Source organism: Pezoporus flaviventris, unplaced genomic scaffold (genome assembly GCF_033815535.1).
Source record: "Pezoporus flaviventris isolate CSIRO_AGI_PZ_B2104156 unplaced genomic scaffold, CSIRO_AGI_Pfla_v1 ptg000031l, whole genome shotgun sequence".
Classification (NCBI taxonomy): Eukaryota; Metazoa; Chordata; class Aves; order Psittaciformes; family Psittacidae; genus Pezoporus; species Pezoporus flaviventris.
Genome location: NW_026892579.1, coordinates 4,023,509 through 4,037,886, shown reverse-complemented (window position 1 = coordinate 4,037,886; position 14,378 = coordinate 4,023,509). Strand labels below are relative to the sequence as shown.

At 38.6% G+C, this 14,378-nt stretch overlaps 1 protein-coding gene across 1 annotated transcript; it reads left to right on the top strand.

Annotated features, from left to right (window-relative positions):
* Positions 1 to 1,700: 1,700 nt before the first annotated feature.
* Positions 1,701 to 13,262, top strand: LOC133272661 (nephrocan-like). The gene is made up of 3 exons (XM_061460052.1): positions 1,701 to 2,488; positions 8,215 to 9,116; positions 12,318 to 13,262. Exons 1-3 carry the CDS (start codon positions 2,300 to 2,302, stop codon positions 12,763 to 12,765), a joined length of 1,539 nt encoding a protein of 512 aa, XP_061316036.1. The 5' UTR covers positions 1,701 to 2,299; the 3' UTR covers positions 12,766 to 13,262.
* The last annotated feature ends 1,116 nt before the right edge of the window (positions 13,263 to 14,378 follow it).

Here is a 14,378-nt window from a genome sequence, read left to right as displayed (position 1 = left end):
ATATAATTCTTGATTCAATCATTGTTTTTTATATCACATAAATGAACGATTGAACCAATAAAGTTTCCTTTCCTTCGTTTGAAAGTTCGAAAATGCTGAGAGCTAAGAATATAGCACCGTACTGTGGCATTACCTTGTAACTACAGCTGTGAATTCTAACCAGCTGAGCGACTTTAAATTTACAAAACAGGGAAGGACGCAGTATATGGGTCTTATTTGAAGGGATTCTCAGACTAACTCTGCAGTACTCTAGAGCGCTAAACTTCAAACTGTTGGGTTTTATATACAAAAAGCAGGTTTTGGGGTTGTGGTTTTTTTTTGTTGTTTTTTTTTTTTGTGACATTTTTGAGGAACACATATTCCTACATGAGGTTGTGAGCATTACTGTGTTAGTTTCTTCAGCATTTCAACTCAGTAGGACCTGGGAGATCAGATCAAAGCCTGTTCCATGCTGGAGAAGAGAAAGCTCAGGGGAGACTTTATAGCAGCCTTCTAGTACCCAAAAGGGGTGTAGAGGTCTAGAAAGGGACCTTTTACGAGGGCATGGAGTGACAGGACAAGGGGGAATGGCTTTAGACTGACAGAGGGGATTTTTAGATTAAATATTAGGAAACAATTCTTCATTGTGAGGGTGGTGAGGCACTGGCACAGGTTGCCCAGAGAATCTGCGGATGTGCCCATCCCTGGCAGTGTTCAAGGCCAGGTTGGACAGGGCTTGAGCAACCTGGTCTAGTGGAAGGTGTCCCTGCCTATGGAAGGGGAGTTCAAAGGAAACAATCTTTAATGTCCCTTCCAGCACCCTCCCCTGCAAAAAAAAGGAGGAGAAAAAGAAAAAAAAAAGCAAACCCACTAACCAGGTACCAAACCCTAGATCAAGATACATTAAAATACTTGTTTGAGCACACCATCGCTAATTCTGCTCACCCACCCATTTTTGCTCATTTGATCACTATGGCATAGGTCTGGCGGATTTTTCTGCGTAACTTGTTAAGCATGCCAGTTTGACAGGCTGCTTTAGGAAAAGGTTTCTCCTCTTGCCGTTTGGTTTAGCAGATGCTGGGTTGCAGTTCTGTACTCATAGTGTAGAGGATTAAGGAGACAGAAGGATCTCCATGAGGGAATGCACAATTGTCCAGTGTAAACCCAGCTGAATCCAATAGGCATTCCTGTCAAGAACTGTCCCCAGTTCAGTTATCTATTTGTCAAATCACCTCAACATTATCTTCTGCTTGGAGAAATCACTGGCTTAGTTCTGCATTCAAGGAGCAGGATTAGCTGATACTTAAGATACAATGGAGAGTATGGAAGGAAGCAGGCAACAGTGCAAATCAGATCAATATGGTAAGATACAAAGATGTCTGAAATGCACTGCTTTGTATGTTGTAAATCACTGGGTACACAGGAAAAAACTATGCGTAGAAAGTTCCTAAAATAATCAAAAGCCAAACTGTAAGCCTTTCAAAACTTTACATCTCTAGCTGGCACAGCTAGTAGGTATGTGAGAGAAGCACTAACAAGTAGAGAGAAAACTCTGAGGGGAACCCTAGTATTTTCCATCTGCCACAGAGTAAATAGGCCCTATTGATCATCTACCACTTGATTTATACTAAATGTTTTCAAGCATTTCACATCTGTAAATTTCAAATACAAAAATAAGTAAACTTTTATGGGTTTATGGGGATTACACAAACACAGGTAACTAGATTTTTGTCTAGTCTTTCAAAAACGTGTACTAATCAGCAGAACTCAGCTATACCACAGATATTCAGAAAGTGAGTAGAATTTTTTAGCTTTAAAATAACAGCTATCTGAGTTTGGGTTTTTTTTTTGAGGGGTCTGAATAATGCAAAAGGAAGAGTGAAAAAGCTTCAGTGTTGGTTTTAGTTGTGTTTTTACTGTTTCTAATACTGGGTCACAGAAGATATACAAAGCTTTTACAGCCCCACTATAAAACAGCTCTTTATCTTTTCTCCACTAATTCTGTGGTGTCACATTTAACAAAACTAGGAAACTGGAGATAATATGGATGTTTGCAGATTGATGTCAGGTAATAAATAACACTAATTTCGCATACCTACAAATGTAAAGGCACCTTATCACTGTTTAAGTTTCTCACTCTTTGTAATGCCTGCCAACATTTTAACTCAGGCAAATTACGGTATTGTTTTTGCTGGTTTTTCACTGGGATAAAATACACAGTCATAATATCCTTTTATCAGATTTCATGGTATAAAAGGACTTTGGTACTTAATTCAAGCTGCATGTTGCTGAGACAATTTCAGAGCTCCTGTTTTGGAAGATGTATTTGTCTTACCTTTTAGTCATTGTCTTTTCTTTTCACAGTGGTCTAAGTACCACTTGCCCAAGAAGATGCAGTTGTGACCCTGCCCTGTCAGTGCAATGCTACAGAACTATGGAGATCCCCAGAGAGATTCCTGTTGCCACCAGGAGACTCTACATCAGTCACAGCAAAATTAAACAACTCCAGGTAGGAAAAAATCCAGTAAAAATACTTTTTGTAGTGCACTGTAACCGAAAGCTGTGCTTCCCAGATGGTGGTGGCTTTCAAGTGAAGAAAGAATCTTATTCCACGTCCTAAAAACTGATGAAATCCTGCCAGATCTGGTTTTATTTTTACTTACTTTTTTAAAGATATGTAAATATATTCCTATGTGGTTTTCATTAGCCTGCAGTCTCTGAGCACCAGTTCACACTGCCACAATGATATTTTGTATTAAACTCAAAAAATAGTAATTTACAACTAGGAGACAAATGTTGACTTGTTTTTACATGCCCAAATAACCGAGTTCCAGAGTAATTGTTTAACTTGTTAAAAGCTTTTGCAACTTTTGATACAATATAATACTTTTTCAGAGTACATGGAAAGATTTTATGTATTAGAATAATTTCCTTAATAAATGAAATTGAAGTTCTTTCCCCCCTCTGCAGTTGCAAGTGTCAGGTACAACTGCTATTAGAAATGGCAGAGGAATTAAGTAACTTAGACTTTAAGGCAGAATGTGAGATGTTTCTAAAAGTAATGCTAGGCTTATCTAATAACTCATATAAACAGTAGCAGGTTATAACTGAAGCTGTCAGCTATTTGTGTTGTTAAAAATGTTCATTCTGGGTTTCTTGAGGCATAACTGAGTCCCATTATTAAAGGCATGATCAGTTTATACTAATTTTGCATTATGCTCTGGAACGGCTCTTCTGTTTTCTACCCTGAAATATTTTCATTTAATAAATTCAACTTCTACTGATAGACAAAAGAGAAACACAATTTTACATGTGCTTGCTGTGTATCAATTTACTACAGATAACAAGAAATGTTTGATTCAAGAGAGACATTTTCTCTCAAGTATGCTTGTCCTCCTACAAAGAATATTCCTCTGAACTGCAACTTTGATTTTGCTCTCAGGATTGAATTAAATAGGTTAGAAGGGAAATTGAGCATCATTTGGGATAGCTTTTGCTCACTGAAAAATAGTTATTTTACAATTTAACTCTGAAAAGATTTTACTTTTATTTAGCTGCTACTAGTATCTCTGGTTTTCTTGGTTTAGCTCCCAAACCTACAGGGGTTGAAGTTCACTGGTGTGATTTAGCTATATTGATGTGCTTCAGTTAAACAAAAGATCTGTCAAATGATTTTTTTATTAGAAAATACATTTTGTGCGCAAAAAAAAAAGAAAAAAAAATTAATATTTTCTTTCCAAGAGAAGGCAGATGAGCCATGTGTCCTTTCTTAGGCTAGTTGCCCATACCTGTCAGCTTCTCAGTTACTAATAAAGTGGCCTTAGGTTCTGACTAGAGCAAAACACAGGTGTTATAAAGCATTTAAATGTTGGATATAAGTGAATAGAGCAGTGGAATAAATGTTTTATGACTGTTCAGAACAAATGATGCAAGAAACCATCTAAGGGTTTTTTACTTTATACATTCATTCAACTGAGCAATCAGTATACCTTACTTATACTACTGACTTTGCACTGGAAAGTAGTAAGTCCTTTCATGCTATCTGCTTGTAGTTATGCAGATTGTTTCCTTAAGATTAGACTGGGTCTCTGAATATATTTTTCACTTTTCTTTCCATGCAACAAATTATGCTTCTGAGGTCTTGACATCATAAATGCATATGCTTAATTTTACACAGCTAAGAAATTCAACTGGCAGATATCACACTACTTGTAGAAACAGCATTTGATTTTTGCTTGCAAAGTGCATGTTTGGAAGTGCTAAAAGAACTCCATAGGAGGTTTTGTTTGTCTGGTTTTTAAATTCCTTCACTTACTTAATTTTAGAGTTTAAGAAATTGCTTATAACAAATCCCAGTTCATAAAAAAAGGTCATTAAAAAGTGACAAAATTATTAAAATGTTTCTATTTTAACAGTATGTTAGATCCATTTTTATTAGACCTACTTTTTAAAATGTAAAACTGTATTAGTATCACTTTACAGGCAGTCCAGTTAGAGAATAAAATATCACTTTGTAGCAAAAAGATAGCTGGTAAGCGTCTAAATATGTCTGGATTCATGTTAGAAAGACTAGGTCATTTGTAACAGCATGGACAAATGTTCAAGTCTCAAAATTGCATAGCCACAAAGCCTAGCAAAGCATACCAAATAGGCGGAAAACAGATTATAATAATCCACATTAAGAAGCCTAACATCATTACAGAATGAATGTCTGTAAATTGACTCTCGTGTAGCTATCTGTCACTTCGTAAAATGAAAATTAAGCCTTTTAGTGAGATACAGCAATCAACTAAGGAAAAGCAGGAAATACTGGTTTTGAACTTATAACAGAAAATGTGTTGAACTTTCAAAGGTTCACATTTGTTTCTATTTCCTTAAGACTGTTTTCTCACTTAAATATGACTATGCTTTTCTGCTCATGACCAATGCAGTTCATTCCTACGGCACTTCTCATGATAAAGCTTTGAAACATTAGCCTCCTAATCATGACCAGAACTAGACATGCAATTCTGTGATTGCTATAGAGAAATATATATAGATTACAAAACTGCATTTATAGACAAAACAGAAAATGGACAACTTCATTACTTACTGTTGAGAATGTAGGGTGGTTTGTTTGTTTGCTTGTTTTTATGGAGGTATATTCCCTCATTCAGCTAAAAAGTAACTCATGGAGAACCCTGCATTAATAGAGGTTCCATATCTATCCTTTCTCACTAGCTGCATCAATCGTGCAATGCTTAGAAATAACTTTACAAGACAGAATAAATATAAACAGAAAGTAGCGATGACTAAGGATACCAAAGCAGAATGAAATCTCACTCTCCTTTGACAGCTGTGTGGGTGCTAATTTTAACAGAAGTTAAAATGCAGAGTTTGTAGCTAAGGTAAAGAGACACAACCCCAAAACATCCAAGAGTTCGATAAATGAAGGTGGAAATAATATTTTAAAAGTCATGTTTATAAGCTGATTTCACATACACAAATATAATATCCAAATGTATTTAATCAGGCTCATAAAACAAAATTACTACCCCATACCCGCACAGCAAAAGGAATTGCACTGCCTTCCATGTACATTCCTGAGTAGGATGAGGGATTATAGAATCATAGAATCATAGAATAGTTACGGTTGGAAAGGACCTTAAGATCATCAAGTTCCAACCCCCCTGCCATGGGCAGGGACATCTCACACTAAACCATACCACCAAAGGCTCTGCCCAACCTGCCCTTGAACACCGCCAGGGATGGAGCATTCACAACTTCCCTGGGCAACCCATTCAAGTGCCTCACCACCCTTACAGGAAAGAACTTCTTCCTTATATCTAATCTAAACTTCCCCTGTTTAAGTTTTAACCCATTACCCCTTGTCCTGTCACTACAGTCCCTAATGAAGAGTCCCTCCCCAGCATCCCTATAGGCCCCGTGCAGATACTGGAAGGCTGCTATGAGGTCTCCACGCAGCCTTCTCTTCTCCAGGCTGAACAGCCCCAACTTTCTCATCCTGTCTTCATACGGGAGGTGCTCCAGTCCCCTGATCATCCTCGTGGCCCTTCTCTGGACTTGTTCCAACAGTTCCATGTCCTTTTTATGTTCAGGACACCAGAACTGCACACAATACTCCAGGGGAGGTCTCACAAGAGCAGAGTAGAGGGGCAGGATCACCTCCTTTGACCTGCTGGTCACGCTCCTTTTGGTGAAGCCCAGTATATGGTTGGCTTTCTGGGCTGCAAGCGCACACTGCCGGCTCATGTTCATTTTCTCATCAACCACACCCCCAAGTCCTTCTCCGCAGGGCTGCTTTGAATCTCTTTGCCCAACCTGTAGCTGTGCCTGGGATTGCTCCGACCCAGGTGTAGGACCTTGCACTTGGTATGGTTAAACTTCATGAGGTTGGCATCAGCCCACCTCACAAGTGTGTCAAGGTCCCTCTGGATGGCATTCCTTCTCTCCAGCGTATCAACCGAACCACACAGCTTGGTGTCATCAGCAAACTTGCTGAGGGCGCACTCAATCCCACTGTCCATGTCAGTGACAATGATGTTGAACAAGACCGGTCCCAACACCGATCACTGAGAGACGCCACTCGTTACTGGTCTCCAGCCGGACATTGAGCCATTGACACAAGTCTTTGTGTGCAGCCATCCAGCCAGTTCTTTATCCACCGAGTGGTCCATCCATCAAATTGATGTCTCCACAATTTAGAGACAAGGATGTCGTGTGGGACAGTGTTGAAAGCTTTACATAAGTCCAGGTAGATGACATCAACTGCTCTACCCTTGTCCATCAGTTCCATAGCCCCATCATAGCAGGCCACAATGTCGGTCAGGCAGGATTTCCCCTTAGTGAAGCCATGCTGGCTGTCCCCAAGCACCTTGTTGATTTTCATGTGCCTTCCAGGAGAATCTGCTCCAAGATTTTGCCAGGCACAGAGGTGAGACTGACTGGTCTATAGTTCCCTGGGTAATTCTGCTGTACAGCATGCTTTATAGTTTCTCTCAATGGGAATAAAATGTGGTGGTAGCTACCTGTCTCTGGGAGAAACAGCATAAAGACTATAGTGTTAGTTTAATATATCTTACTGATGTGGTACTCGTGAAACCTGTAGTGAGATGTTTTTTGGGCATGGGAATGGAAAATGAATGAAGACACTCCTTCACACCTCTCCCATGCAGAACACTTGCTTATCTTGCTCTGAGCTTTCTGTGGTTCCCATATAAATGAATTTTTACAAATCAACCACCTAGGCCAATGGGCAGCATCTCTGATAGTTTCATAATATTACTGTTTAAGGAACTGGTGTGCTCAGAGGACTCCCAGATTCACCCTCATTGAATGCTTCCTCTTATTTTGGCTTGGAGGAAACTGCTAGATTCACTTAATTTTGTTTTTTAACTTGAGACGCAGGATTGCAAGCTTTGGTAACAAGCACATTCCAACACAGAAGAAATATAATGAAGCAATTAGTATGCCTCTGTATATTATAGTCATAGTCAACATCTATTTCCCACTGCAAAGCATATGTTTACTGCCAACTAACAAAAACCTAAGATTGTGTAAAAGCAGTCTGTTCCACTGAGGTGATTTTCAGACCAAGCTGATCTGACACTTTTGGTTTGGTCATCTTAATAATATGTGAGGTTTTTACTTCAAAGGGAAGATGGTGCGGGGAGAGAAGAAATACAAATGTCAGATTTTAGTTTCCTGCAAAAACTTTATAGTAGGGAGAAGTGATGATATCCATGTATACTTCCCCTGGGGAATACACGCTGCAGTGACAGTACTGCTGATATATGGAAATGGCTGTATGATGAACTCAAAACTACTCCAGCAAGCTCTGTTGAGCATAGTGAACATTAACAACCATCTGCTTTCTGCAAAGACTGTGATAGTAGATCTCCATTTAATGGTAATATTAGATCTCCATTTTATAAAGGCTATCTATCCACCAGGAAGAAGTAAAAGGAATATTCCTTATTCAAACATTGTGTTTGTTCAAAACCAGACACAATATGAACTTAACAAAATTCTAAAAATGCAAGTAAATACTGGCAAACTGCAGGTACCGACAGTAACACTTCTATCATTACCATTTCCCTTAGTGTCTTGTTCTAAATATAAATATAGTTTCTTAATATACACTAGCAATTGTCAGAGCATTCAGAAGAAGTACCCAGTGAGGAGATCCATAAATAGATGGTGTACTATTACATGACTTTTTTATTTCTCTTTAAGATTACTGACTTCAGGAGAATGTCAGCCCTTGAAGAGCTGGTCCTATCATGCAGTGGCACAGAATCAATAGAAAACAACACCTTCAAAGCTCTGAGCACCTTGAAGTCCCTGGAACTCTACAAAAATCAGCTAAAACAAATACCCACCTTCCTCCCATCTGGCCTTGAAATTTTGAAACTCGCTGATAACTCCATCAACACTCTGCATGTATCTGATTTTGAAGGTTTGCTGAAACTAAGAGAGCTCGATATTCGAAACAACTTGATTTCAACTCTGCCTTCAAGCGCATTTTCTTCCCTTTTGAATTTACAGAGTCTGATTCTGGATGGCAACAACATGGAATCTGTGTCTGCACCACTTAAGCTTCCTAGGCTGAAGTATCTGAGCATGGCTGATAATAAACTGAACTCGTTCAAAACCAACTTCTTTGCATCTTTCCAGAGTCTACAGTTTCTCAGTTTAAGTGGCAACTTTCTGACAAAAGTGCCTCTTGACCTACCTAAATCCCTGTTGTCACTAAAATTAGAGAAAAACCAACTTAAAACAATAAGACTTCGAGACATGAAGCACCTAGAAAACCTATATGAGTTCTTCCTGTCAGAAAATCAGCTAACATCAATAGATGGTGTCCAGCTTCTTCCTAACTTAACAACACTGGAGCTCTCTAAGAACCAGCTCCACACTATGCCAATCAGGCTGCCTGGCAGATTGCAGAAACTCGACTGCAGCAGTAACCTGATTCAAAGGGTGACAGCACAGGACTTCCAAGGACTACAAGACCTCAAGCACTTGTTTCTTGACAACAACGCTGTTAGCATGTTTGAGGCAGGAGCTCTTCAGCAGTGTGTGCAGCTTTCAAATCTGGCGCTGGAACAGAATCTCCTCATTTCTATTCCTCTGAGGCAAGTGAATCTGAGGAGAACTTGTTCCCAGGTGTCACCTCTCCTTCCTTACATTATGAGAATGACAGCCAAATAGGAAAAAAAATTGTATTCAGACCCAGTCATGTTAGAAGTCTACCCACACCATAAACCCATTGCCATAACTGGCACTAATTAGCACTCTTGTTAGCAGTTTCAGCATAGAACTGTTTTCATTACCTCTGCAGTCCCAAGTGAATTTACTCATTTCATGTACCTCCCTGCCAGTAAGACTACTTTCTTTAATTAGCACGCAAATAAGAGGAACCTGCTAGGAGAATATAACAGAATTATTACAGAGGAGTTTTACTGCTGCTTAGATTTATCTTCCCCCATAACATGAAATTAATAGAGCATTCAATAAAAAGGGAAGGCAGCAATTTTAAAGCTGATGTTTCTAGCAACCCACAGTGAGTTTATTATTGTTAAAATATTAAGATTTCAGGAGCAAAGTCTGGTCAAAAAGAATGCACTTTTCAGTGGATATTAGCATTTGCAACTTCATTAAATTCCCACATTACAAAGTATTTGGAATGCATATAAGCTCTCCAGCCTCAGGCTATAAGTAAAATTCTAGTCAAAGGAACACAGAAGAAACATCCCTTGGGCATGCTGTGTTCATTAATGCTCTGCTTACAGGTTCTCTCGTGTCCATATAAGTGTTGGTCCTGGCCATTATGAGAGATGACATACTAAGCCAAATGGAGGCTGGTCTGATATAAAGTGGCAATTTTATTACTTCAAAAACCTGTGCAGTAAAACGGCATAAAAATAGCAAAGTAATTCCACTAACATCAACTCCTTTAACACAACTGCACTATTACATTTTATTTTTTATGGCTTGTGGACAGGTTTAACTAGCCCAAATAAATAATGCAGTAAAATTCAATTCATTTAGCATCAGGTCCTTTAGCATTTGAATCTACTTGGCAGCAGCTTTATAATCAGAAAGTGATTTAGTGGTGTATAAATATTTGATTTCAGTCTAGCTTGACAGGAATGTTTAATGCTTTCTTGTTACTTTAGTATTGTCTAATCCATCTTATTTTACAACCTTCACAGTCAAGAGAATTAACAGGAAGGAGTTATCTATTAGCCCATAAACAGTACAGCTCTTAAGGAAATATCGGGGACTTTTTATTTTCAGCTCAACAATGAATGCAGATTTGAAGGGGAGGCTGTAAGCATCAAAAAGGGGAATAAAAATTACAAGACATAAAATTTATGGACTTAATTTATCTGATGATCACCAGGTATGCATGGATATACAGAAATAAAAGTATTGCTTCTAACAGTTACCTGAGAACTCAGTCAGCAGTGTCAAAGGTTAAGAAATACAGTTAATGTGCTACAGTTAATGGATCCTAGCAGTTATTCAGTAGGAACGGGGAAAAAGAAAGCTTCTTTTGTTTTGTTTTTTGTTGGGTTTTTTTTTCTGAGAACAAAATAATCCACAAGTCCAAGTATTTTCAGGACTTGTAGAAAAGGGCCTATACTTCTTGCAGGGACTGGTGAGAATGCAGGCAGGAGTCTGATGATACTCCCTGGGGTGGCAGCAGCACGATATGGCTGCCACAGTCAGCTCTGAGGTGAGTGCGGCTTCTCTGCCATCAGCAGGATCATGCATCATATACTCCAGTGCCATTATTTTCTCAAGACTAACACAGCCTGAAGTCAAAGAATATAGCCATAAAGTCAAAGTCTAACTTTAGTATATAAGACCCTTCACAGGTTTAAGGACTTGGTGGTCAGGCTTTAGACTGTAATCAGTCTGGATAAACATCCTAGGTTTTTGACATCAGTGGCACTAGTTTTACCCCAGCATACCCTTCTGACATTACAATATCACATTGGGCAACTACAATCATCACCTGTGGCTAGGTTTCAAAACATTTAATGCAGCCACAAGATTGACTTTTGTGGAGTACCAACACATGAAATTCTCATTTCCCCCAGGAAATACAGCATGATACAGAACTGCCCCACTCTTGAAACAGTCCCACTGGAGTTGTGAGATTTACACAAATATGGCAACCACCTTTCAGCCTAAGAGGTCAAACTCAGCTTCACAAAAAACATCCACTGAGGGTCATGATGTAACTTCTTGGTAATTTTTAAAGGTATCTTCTATCATTACATTGATTTAAGCTATCACATCAACCTTTACTGGTTGTTGTAGTATACTGTTCTATTCTAAATAGCTCTTGGTAGTACCGTCTATAATTTCCCTGAGAGCTTTACTGAATAAGCTTCCTTAAAATCTGACTCTTAATTTCCTCACTTTGAATACTACTTTAGTAAAATGATTTTTAAGCTACTTTCCAATTCATTGTATTAAAGATAGACCACGTCAGTTAAGTGGCTTTCTGTTAAGTGCTTGTCACTAACTACATATAGCAGGAAGAAATGAGAAGATTCTAAGTGAGCAAAACTTTTGAAATAAAATAGTCTTATCATACAAGATGTACAATGCAAGATGTATGAAAATAAGAATGGTACTGACCAGTCTAATATCATATCCAGAGGTTATCAGCTTTTTTTTTCCTTTTAAATGTAACCAGTTCTTATTTTCTAAAGTACAATTTAAAAAGACCATCAAAAACCACTTCTATTTTCCCTGTTGCTGATTTCTTAAACAGAATATCATCAGACAGGCTGCCTCTGTGATGATTAATGTTTGAATCTGATGGGATCAGGAGAACAAAATGGAGGAAAAATTCTAGCTCATGAACTAAAAACTCTTTTTAAACAAACTATGCATAAAAGTACTTGATGGAGTAGTGTTGCCATGTTTCTCTAAACTTTTGATCTTTCATGGTGCTATGATTTGGTCATTGGCATACTTACGGCATCAAAAGTACAAAATGCATTTTTAAGCTTGACACTCAGTTGAACACATTCTTCATAACAGTGCAGCAGGACTGCTGTTCAGTTGAACAAACACAGGTAAGAACTGAGAAAACAGTTCAAGTGTGCATAGACATTATTCCTATAACTTAAAGAAAAGGACATGAACACTTCAGGACAACATGCTATTTTGCAGAAGACTGCATTTTTTTGTTAATGAGAGTATTATCTTAATATGTCAGATGTTCCTGGGCAAATACTCACTGCCAAACACCACTTACACAAACAATCAGTATGATGAACATAACACCTTTGTGTTGCTTTGTTTTTATTCAGACTTCCAGACACCCTTGCTAGATTGGATCTAAAGGGAAATGACATAGAGGATGTTGGAGAACAGGAGCTGAAGGACTTGAAACAGCTTCAGGTTTTAAATTTACGGAATAACAAGATATCTGCCTTGGATCGCAAAGTCTTAGAGTATTTACCCCGTCTTCGTCATCTGTATTTAGACGGAAACCCTTGGAACTGCACATGTGACCTTCTCAGAACCAGAAGAGCACTGGTGGCCAAAGGGACCGATGTTAGAGGAGGGCAGTGCGTGGCGCCAGCAGAAAGCCGAGGAGAAAGTTGGATGTCTTCCAAAAAGATTCTGCAGCAGTGTGAAGATAATCTGTCTTCCATGGAAAGAGGCAAAGAGGACAGAAAGAAAATAAAACCCAGTGAGGCCTCCAGCATTGGAGTGAACGCAGATGATGACTATTATGATTATGAATTAGACTGATGCCATGGCTATGAATTAGACAACCCCATGCTTGTCTGGAGCTGCCAACTACCACCAGCATCTCTACTGACAACCGTCTGCTGACCTGACACTAACTTTTCCTCTTTAGCTTGTGCTATAAGAGGTAATAGCTAGTGACAGAAGGGCTTAATAAGGATGCCATTGTAAACTGAAAGTCATAAAAAATGCAAATTGTTTTTCTATCCCACTAGTACTATGTAGTTTGAGGCAAGTAAGAATACAATCGCTAACTCTTAGAAAAGCAGTCTGTAATGCTGTATGGACCTTTTTATAGTAGTACATTCTTATAGTTGCATAAAACTTCACAAATAAAATCCTGCAAAACCACAAGATACTATTACTAGGAGTCTGGCATTCAGCACATTTAAACTCACAGGTCTGCAGTTGAGATGGAGTTACACCTATGTGACCAACTTCTCAGGACTGTTCAAAGATTATCGCTTTTAAGAAATTAAATTTCTGTTTTCCTGAAGTATTTGCCTCTTTATTTTAGACTACTTCAAATGACAGACTAATTTAGCAGAGGACCAGGCAAAACAAGGAAGGCTAATCTTCATCACAGCAAATGCAAGAAGAATCAGTGTCGCGATTAATGAGACTTAATGCTAGTTCCAAAGTTAATTAATAGTGAGGAATGAAAACACTGGGGCCAACTTGACATGATTCTACTGTTGCAAATAGAAGAAGGGAGATTCACAGGATCTGAGTTCTCAGATTCTTTACCTCTGCCAAATATTGGGATAAGATCAAGTGAAACAAAGTGTTTGGAAGGGTTTATTTTGGTAGCTGAATAGCTACCTGACTACAATACAGCTTACAATGCTGTGTGTGTACACTTTTTGGTTAGGTGTACTTCACGTGTGAGTACACACTGCAAGTGCCCTCCTTCACTGGCAGTGACCTTCCAGACTTCTGCAAGAAAAATAAAGGACTTAATGGTACATGCGTCAGCTCTGATGTATGGACAAATTTTATTGAACAGCTTCCAAAGTGCTTGAAAACTAAACAGAACTGAATGACTGAGACCACTAAACCCAGTGATTTACAAACAGCAACCTAAGGGGTTTCCTGGCAGTCCATAATCTCAGCTGATAACCAAGGAGTAATCACACCAGCAAATCACTTTTCAAAGCAAACAGTCTCTATTATTCTTTATCTTCTGCTGGCAGTCAGTAACTGAGTAATGCTCACATTCATGGAGGCTGTTTTGTCAGGTGTCTCAGTGCAGCTATTTGGTTATACTGTCTATGCAAATGCAATTGACACCTGGGTTTCTTAGGCACCCAACGCATTAACAACTGGAATAAAACCACTTGATTTAATTTTCCTTCACATTTTAACTTTTTTACATACCATTAGCCACCCAAATGTTTGGAAGATGAAGATTTAGGTATTTATGAAACTGCACAAGCCTTCCTCATGGTTTGATTGTGCTGCTTTTGCGGGCTAGTGTTGGTCTGTATTGCAAGCCTTGGAAGTAGTTATTTTCTGAGCCAAAAAAAAATATTTTTGTGATACAGAATTTTTCATTCAGCTTTACATTGGTGGATTCTTTTAACTGAGCACTTTAAATACGTCCCTGTGCCACATCA

Excerpts from the sequence above, each read along its gene's own strand:
- LOC133272661 (XM_061460052.1), top strand. The coding sequence starts at position 2,300 with ATGTATTTGTCTTACCTTTTAGTCATTGTCTTTTCTTTTCACAGTGGT. Across the intron at positions 2,489-8,214 it reads GCAAAATTAAACAACTCCAG|ATTACTGACTTCAGGAGAAT; the intron begins GTAGGAAAAAAT and ends TTTCTCTTTAAG. Across the intron at positions 9,117-12,317 it reads CTCATTTCTATTCCTCTGAG|ACTTCCAGACACCCTTGCTA; the intron begins GCAAGTGAATCT and ends GTTTTTATTCAG.